Source organism: Phalaenopsis equestris, unplaced genomic scaffold (assembly GCF_001263595.1).
Source record: "Phalaenopsis equestris unplaced genomic scaffold, ASM126359v1 Scaffold212879, whole genome shotgun sequence".
In the NCBI taxonomy this organism is placed as follows: domain Eukaryota; kingdom Viridiplantae; phylum Streptophyta; class Magnoliopsida; order Asparagales; family Orchidaceae; genus Phalaenopsis; species Phalaenopsis equestris.
The window spans coordinates 56,602-65,721 of record NW_018231776.1 but is presented as its reverse complement, the minus strand read 5'-3'; the positions used below and the strand labels follow the sequence as shown (position 1 = coordinate 65,721).

The 9,120-nt window shown below is 36.0% G+C and overlaps 1 protein-coding gene across 1 annotated transcript in view; it reads right to left on the bottom strand.

Moving 5' to 3' along the window:
• Positions 1 to 2,609: 2,609 nt before the first annotated feature.
• LOC110036940 overlaps positions 2,610 to 9,120 on the bottom strand; it is a 46,682-nt gene continuing 40,171 nt past the window's right edge. The window contains exons 6-9 of the mRNA XM_020741504.1: positions 4,794 to 4,887; positions 3,154 to 3,328; positions 2,978 to 3,022; positions 2,610 to 2,878 (exon numbers count right to left, since the gene is read on the bottom strand). Coding sequence (XP_020597163.1) covers positions 2,990 to 3,022; positions 3,154 to 3,328; positions 4,794 to 4,887 — 302 coding nt within the window. The 3' untranslated portion in view covers positions 2,610 to 2,878; positions 2,978 to 2,989. The remainder of the gene's footprint in view (positions 2,879 to 2,977; positions 3,023 to 3,153; positions 3,329 to 4,793; positions 4,888 to 9,120) is intronic.

Sequence of the window (9,120 nt, the reverse complement as noted above, 5' to 3'; positions counted from 1 at the left end):
CTTGATACATTCTCACAATTTTTGTAGAAAAATAATAATTCTTTAAAAAATTTTAATGTGAATCCATTTTTCATACTTAAAAACCAAAAACAAAAAATTATATGTAAAAAGTGTGTCCTATCATCATCAAATTGTCTGCATGTTTCTCATATGTGTTAGTGAACATCACACAACTTATAGAATGAAATTCCAACCACTAGTTTAGTTTGTGAAAATATAATTTCGAGTGTGCGAGACCTCTTTTATAGTGAAAATTTTTATGTAAGAAATTGTGTTATATAATCATTAAAATTGATTGCATGGCTTTTATATGTGATAATAAATATCACGCAACTTTTAGAATGATGTTTTAAGTTCTACAATGATTTGTGAAGAAAATGACAATTTCAATGTGTATGTTGGTTTATGCTAATTTTTAGCTCAGTTTTAGGGTTTAGCTGACAATTATTATATTTTGTTTTGTTTTGATTTAGCTGATTTCAATTTATATTTAGTTTGATTTTAAGTTTATGTTAAATCTTTTTAAGTTGCAGTCTATTCAAGTTTCGTTCAATCATCTGGTGACATTAGGAAGGATGTCAATGTCCTGATAAGATTGGATATAAACCAAAGAATGGGCTGATCGAAAAGTGTGGTCAACAAACGGTCTTTGTGATTTGTATTGAAAGGCCCCCGCCTCTGCTATGTGATGGGAAGTTGTATCCTTCATCACACAGAATATTCAAGGCGAGTTGGAAATTGATGAAATAGTGTGAATATCCCCTCTGCATAGTCCGAAGTGATGGTCATCAAGACTTATGGACTTTGTTTGGAGTGTAAAGTCATCCAAAATGCTTTATAAGTTGTTGGTAGGGTATTATGTAGAGTATGATGTTTTCATCATCAAATGAACAATCAACAACTACAATATTATTCATGAGTGCCTTCAAATAAATATCGGTTCATGGATTTCCTTTTCATTGCTATGTGGTAAGCTCAAGTAGATAGCTAAAGATGTTTCTGAATGGTTATCTAAATGCACAAGCAAAATGATGCGGGAGCTTACTGCACCAATTTACCGCAATTTACATGAGATTATCTATCGCGAGAGACGAGTCGAAACCATCTCATTTTCATTTTTGTGCTTTCTTTTCTATTATCCATTATTCTTTTTTAATCTTTGTCCATATGTGTTGGATTAACGTCTGGAAGGCTGTTTTGGCTCAAGTTTCTGGCAGGACAGCCACCGACATCGATCTTCGCATCAATAGTTGTATCCTAGGGATTGGGTGGTGATTCGGTTGTATATATCTCATAATGTGGTGTTTATCTTCCCTATTCTCCTTATGAATTCTCCTCACTACTATTTCCTGCTGCAACAACCTAGAACCATTGTTAACACTATTCTTCCTACAGTTTCTGCATTCCAGTCCACATTTCCTGTGATTCCAGCACTCTCACTTGCTGTCATCACTGTTCCAACCAACATAAATCCTCTCCCCATCCCTCCAAATGTTGTCTCAGTCTTCTCGGGCCACGTCCCGCCACTTAATAGCCGTCCCAACTCTTTTACACCGCCTCCTTGCCATATATCCGTTGTTCCAATTCCCAAGAATCCAAATCCAACCTTGTTGCCGTCCACGACAACAAGGATCTCATATCTGCCCTCTTGCCCTGCGCTTCCACCTAATCGTCACCTCCAAACCCCCGCACCACCACCACCCTGAAATCCCACCCTTGTTTGATTATTTGTCATATTTTTGTTATTTCACATTTTCAATGTCGTGTTGATACATTTTCCCTTCAAAATGTGTTGATTATAATTGTCAATTTATTTTTGATAATAATATTTATTTTTGCTATTGTGATTTGAGCTAAATCCGATATCTAATAGTGTGATTTAAAATATTAGGATTGGTGCTGCTATGATTAGATAGAAAGCAACAACTTACATAAAAATTTGAAATAAAAAACTTAAGAGAAAATAAGGATAGAGCAATGGATGAGATTAAGAGCTGCATGATCCTCCTGAAGGGATAAAGTGGCCAATGGATCCATTGCGATATCAGGAGTGAAGATGAGTGCATTGATGCTTTTGCTCGGATACCTTGGTGAAGGAAATAGAAAGACTGTCAAGAGGATTAAAAAGTAACAGGATAACAAAAGGAGAAGAACATGTAGAGAATTAAGCAAACTACTTTGTTTATTAACAATCATCTGATTTGTTTCTCTTAGGCATTCGCATACAGAAAGGTTCAATCAACTATTAACAAAGTGGCACAGTAATCCTGCTATAAAAATTTAAGTATCCCGAATGGAACATTTTTGGAAATTTTAGGTGTAATAAAAATAAACTTAAATATGAAAATATTTTCAAAAACTTGATGTGAATACAACCAAGATAAATTATTCCAACAAGTATGAACAAAACAATTTGGCCAAAGTCATAAAAATCTTGCACCTTCCAGCAATGTAAAGTAGGTTACACAAGCAGATTATCACCCAGCATTCAGTAATAACATTTGCTTCTGACAGCTGATTTGGTTAGCGTTAGTCATAAAAAAGAAGTGCTCCAAAAAAATAAATGATTTCATTCACACATTTTAAATTTCAAAAATATAAGCATTGCATTTGAAAGAATTTTGAAAGGGTTTAGAGTTCAAAAGTAATGTTGATTTCTAATCACATCTAGCTGATTATTTCACCGTTTCCAAAACGGATTACTTAGCTTCAAACAGTCAAAAGAGAACTAAAACAGATAATTAAGAAAACAATAGTCATCATACTCAAGGATGTCCTACTTACTTGAGTATAGAGTCTGTAATACATTTATTACACCTCATATTTATTAACACTGCATATCTCGGAGAACATAAATGTGCAAACATAACTTGCTCATCTGCAAATTAAAGAATGAATTAGCCAATAGAAAGTTAAAATGATAATAGAAATTAGGCAACATATAGTGCCAAATTCAAAGATAAGCAACATCAATGACCTCGAAAATAGCTCAAGTCAAGGGTGCTGCAGGAGCATCAAGGACCTGTAATGCAAATTTGTATTAGCCGGAAAATAAAATATTTACAAGATAAAATACTATGATAATAGACCAGCTACATCAAGGAGTAGAGATTTTAGAGCTATAAATCGTAATCTTAAGAGGAGAGAATTTACCTGAGCAGATTTTATTAAGTCTACAACACTAGAACCTAGCTGTTCTAAGTGTGCGAGATAGCAGTGGTCAGCACCTTCAACGATATGAAGCTTGTGGTTGGATATGCTTTTGTCAAACTCGTAGGCATCTTCTAACGGTACATCTGTATCAGCTGAACCATGGACTGTACAAATCCTGCACGTGCACGGCAATAAGTATGCCTATGAAATAGTACTAGTACAAAAAAAAAAATCAAATCACCAAGCAGTTATGAGAGCCGTATTGAAAATGACCCCATGATGAAGTTTTAGAAATAAGTGAGGAGCAGAGTTGGCATGTCAAATGAGGTTTGTGGATCACATTCGTCTGAACCAAAATTGACCCGATCCAAAACTATTTGACCCAAACTAAATATTAAATCGGTCCACTAATCTGAATCCGACTCGTACAAACCATTTAACATAAGACATGATTGTTATTCAAATCAAATTAGAGTCAATATCGAGTCAATTTCGGTTAGACTGGTCAATTTCGAGTTCATTTCAGGTTAGCGTGCCAATTTTGAGTCAATTTTGGTCTGACTCAAAGTTAAAGACGTTAGGATTCCTAACCTAAACCCAACCAAAAAAGTATTTGGTCAACCGAACCCGGATTTTTCTAACCAAATTCAGGTCAAGTTGATGCGTCGAGCCAATTTTTGGTACCCCTAAGTTGCAGCATATTCTGTGACAAAGCCCATGCAATAAGTGCACTGAATTGGGATTAGTGGGGTGTAACATTCAGTCGAAAAAAGTGAACAAGCTTTGCATCAAACACAGAAAAGCAAACCCCACTCAGTAGATAATGGCAAACGGGTAAAATAAAGATATGTCAGTGTGAGCATTAATGATGGTTAGACAGCATGGGAGAAAATAACATCAACTACTGAAAAATTCTAATTATTAAACAAAATAATATCATCATGCGGTAACATAAGTATCCGAAGAAATATGAGATGGCAAGATTATAAATTGTGTTAGCAAGAGGAGTTCTGGCATGTTCATTAATCATGCTTAAAGGTACTGGTCGAGTCATAGTGAGTGAGGATATTGGAAAAATAAACTTGAAACAACATTAACAGTCAATAACATGGAGAAGCACAAACGATTGGATGTCTAAAAGGCCAAAGCAAAATCAAAACATAATGGATCAGAAACCATTAAAATGAACCCAGCAAGAAAACAAATTGGTTAGAAGGAATTAAAAAACATAGTAAAAAAAAGTCAAAAATAGTCTCCCTGACTATTTATATGGGTCATTTTAATTTCAGAGTCCATAAAACTTCTAAATTATTCCCTAGCCTTTTTTAATATGGATTGAAATACTTTATGAACTATTTTGGATATCATTAAAATAATCTAGAGGGACCAAATTCTCACTTTTATAGACTTGGGAACTATAATGAATCCCATAAAAAAGCCATGAGAAAATTTTGACACTTTTCTCTAAAAAAAGCACCATCTCCATAAATTTTAAAGGAATTATATCACAACGCACAAGTGCATAAGAAGGGTAAATGGCGAAAAAATTGCCTTATGAAGGTTATTGCTTTATGAACAGTCGCAAGGAATTACAGTGTAAGCATATTAAACTAAGACCAAATTTCTGTCGAAAGAATTACCTGCATTTTTTATCAATAGCAAGGCATACTGCACGCATGTCTGTGGCTAGATAATCCATCAAGCTTGCTTCATTCACTCGATAATCAACTTTTCCTGTGACAAAGAGAAGCTTTAATAAGATGACAAAAGTGTATCAAGCTATTGATGATTAAAAGTAAATTCAAGCAATGATCGAAGTATAAAGCTTTAAATTTGTGATCCAGTAGACTGCATCTTCATTTTCAACAAGGAAAGTAAATCATAACAAACAATAAAAAGATCGCACTTTCCAAGCAATTATTTACCATAATTTGAGTTATAAACATCTTTGAAAAAGACAACCTGGCTAACACTTTCCTACATCTCAGTATAATAAATCAAGTTGTGATGCTATCAATTGTGAATAATATCATAACCAATCATTGTTCATTTCTCAGCACCTTTGAGTTAGATCATAGTGTCTTTCCCTTCCATTAAATTTGAATGCAGATGATGAATTTTCGCCTATGAACTATGGACACTTCAACAAAGACTATTATATCTTTATCATACATGAAACCCTCCAAAACTGCATTAGAATCGGCTTAAAATCAAGTCAATATTTTTTTTACAAGGAAAATACAAATATTGAAACATGCTCAACAAGGTAGGGTCTAGGTCCAACACAACTAGGAGATGCCCGAGCACATTATTTTTTATTATGTTAAAAGAACAATGCTCAACATTTTCACCTATTATAATTTGCATCTAGTATGTATATTTTTTATTTGACATTTAATAGAAAAAAGGTAAAGACCACCTCAAAGAATATAACAAGTCTAATTATTTATGCTAATGTCAATGAGTGATTGCCAACAGTGTATATGAAATGTAATATAGACAAAGATTAAATTTTCTATAGAATTTTATACCTTTTATTTTGTACATACTTAAAAGTTTGATGTGCCTTAAAAAATATGTTGATATTGCATGCACATTGCAGGATCAGGATTACAATACGGAGGAATTCATCCAAATTGAAGGACCACCAACAAGAATCAAGAATTTACTCGCCCAAGTGAGACGACATCTTGCCAGGTCTACACCTGCCCAATTCATAGGCTTTCACCCAGCTGTGAGGCACTCACACAATTAAGAAGAGCTTATACAGCTCAGAGAAACTGATCACAAAATGGAGAAACTCACCCCAACATGCCCTAGCCTAGAAGCGCTTGTTCAATCCCATGGGGTATTTGATAGGGTTACAGAAGAAGCCTGGTGACTCCACTTCAGCACAACAATCGCTGACCTCATATACTCAGTGTTAGAAGCCTCCAACCAAACAAGACAATATCGATGTGTACTCTCTAGGATCTCGATTATTGTGTCCATGTGTCTGAAATGGTTGAATCATGTGTTAATTTATTTATTCGACTGTTATAATTTATCTTGTAGCACTAAAATAATATATATATAGAGCACCAGATGGGGTATTCAAGGATAAGCATCTACAATACCCTAAGCTTTTAAATTATGGCGAATAAAATTCTTTCAAGCTTTTATACCTGCGCTAGACCAATATTCTCCTCTTTCACGTCTCTCCTATGGTCGATCTTGTACAAAACTGATAGATTCTGCAAGGTTCTAACATCACTATGGACATATTTAGATATAACACACTTTCAGGAATTATGAGTATAAATTGATGCCAAATCGAAACCAGGCACTACAATAGCCAATCGCCTCAACACAAAAGCTTCTAGAAACATGAAGAATAATGAATTTGTGACAAACCAACAACTTGCCAAGATGTAGGAAAGGATCACTCGACGATCCAAGCAAACTCTAGAGTGGGCTCTTCCCGCAACCCAAAAAGTGGAGACATTGGAAGGCTCCTCAAATTCCATCATATGAACCTCAAGCAATAAATCACCAATTCCTACACCAGTCGTGAATGAGATTTAGCATCCTAACAGTGACAGGGAATCAACTCCCCTGCCGAGAAGAGCTAAGAAAAAAGTACCAACTAACAAACACTATCTGCATGGAGATCATAGAAGCAAAAACCTTATCACTATTCAAGATCCCACAACTAAAGTCACACATGAGAAAAATCTGATCTAGTTGACCATGTGGAATACGTCGAGTCATCTATCTCATTGCTTGAAGTAAATAATGCTCTAAAGGATCATATGTTTCTTTACTACTTTCAAGGATTCACCACTCTAATATTTCTCCTGCCTTACACTAAAGTTATCACCTCCTTCGCAAAATTCAAAAGAATATTTATCACCAAACTAGTTAGCACTAAAAATCCCTTAAAGAGCTTGAAGGCTCTCCTAAAGGTAAGACACGGGTCAAGTGAATCTCTTAGGAACTTCATAGTGAGGTTCTAGAGAAAGATGTTAGTCAACCTTGAATTGGCTATCACACATTCTGCCCTCACCCAAAGCCTGCTGGAAGGGGCCACTTAGATATGTACTCGGGTTACAACAACCCAATATTAACAATCATACAAATGTGGGGTATAATAATACAGTTGGGCCCTCTGCATCGAAGTCACCAGAGAGATGTCCCAACAAGAAGATTTCTCCATCAAGTCGCAAATGACAGTAGAAGCCAACCTCAAATTCAAAAGGAAGCAGAACGACATACTTTCTAACTTGAAATACCCCTTACAATTGCTGACCCGCATTCTATTTGGATTGAAGAAGTGATAACAATCACTCGATCATTATTTACTCAACATTATCCACCCATCACCCTATTGCAAATATCAATGATTAAATTGATTGAGGCAATCAAAAATAAAGAATACTTTAAGCAACCGACACCCATGTGGAGGACACTTGAGGGACACTTTAGTGATGTGCATTCCATTGAGATCATAGCACAATACTAAAGGCTATAGAAACCTGAGAAATTCAGTGAAAGAGTTGATCAAGGATGAAAATTTAAACAAATTAATCCTGACTGACACTAGGAGATTGAGGAAGGCGACTGCAAAAAATAACGATGAAACAAGTCAATCATGGTCCGAACAATCCACATTGCAGGTTTGATGTTGACCGTCCAAGCTCAAATTAATTTGCTAGCTTGAGGTGAACTCAACCAGCACTTCAAGGGTGCTTTGCACAAAAACACCCATTACTTTCACTGAAGCTGACAGGCCAGCAAGGAAGAATTCATTCAATGATGTGATGGTGGTCATGGCTTCGATTGGAACTAATAAATTGGGAGCATTCTAATTGATATTTGGAGTTCCCGTCAAAATATCTTCAAGAAAGCATCCAAAAAAATTAACCTGGGAAACCACTTGTTGATACTAAAATCAAGTCCTTCCAATAATTTTCCAAGAAGAGAGGAAATTTGAAGTGTGAACATTCTGCTTATCACAAGGGGAGGATAGATATACCTGCTACATATATGCCATTTTGGAAGGACTCTCTTGAAGACTTTTAGAGAGTCATCTCAATCTACTATTTCACAATCAAATACCCAATAGGGAGCGAGAAGTTACTGTAACGGGGAACCTCATGCAATCAAAGCTTGCTACATCATGCCTATAGAAAGTGTGTAGGAAGCGATTTTGTAGCTAGAAGTTGATAGAAGCATAAGATTGAAAAATTATGATGCTATAGAAGAAGTTCAGGCCACTAAAGAACTCCCATGATGCATTTTACTGGATCAACATCTAGTTAATCCCGAGCAGAACTATCAATTAATCATGGTGACACGAGCGCTTAGCATAGTTTATTTTTTTCCTATTTAATCCCTTCACCTTTTCTATCCCCTTCCTAATTTTATTTCCTTCCTATTCTAATTCCATCATGTTTTATTTATTAGTTATTATATATGTGTGGTTTTGGTTGTTTTGGGTTAGCTTTTGATTAATTCTAGATTTTAAATTTCTATCAAGACAGCCGTCGACATCCGTTTTCCCTTTCGAGGGATTGGGTGGTACTCTAGTTGTATCTCTCTCCCAAAGTGATGATTATCATCCCCTTATTCATTTCTAAATCCTCCCACACTACTCCCTGCTACCGTACCTCTCTACAGCCACGCGCATGTTGACCTCATTTTTAGTGAGGTCTAGTCTTTCTCTTAGGATTTAGGATCTAGCCTTAGGGGTCTCCCGGCGACTATCTTAGAGCCTTAGAAATGTGACCCGCCTCGTTTTAGGAGTTCGACCTACTTCCGTCCCCTTCTGGAGTTTCGCGTGTGTGATATCGACTTCTAACACTTAGAAGGATGAAACCAACATAAGGAAACCCAAAAGGGATCCCTATAGGACCTTCCTGAGCCTTAGGGTGGCCTTCTGCACAATTCGCACTCCCGCGCGCACAAACTTCGCAATTCGGAGAGTCG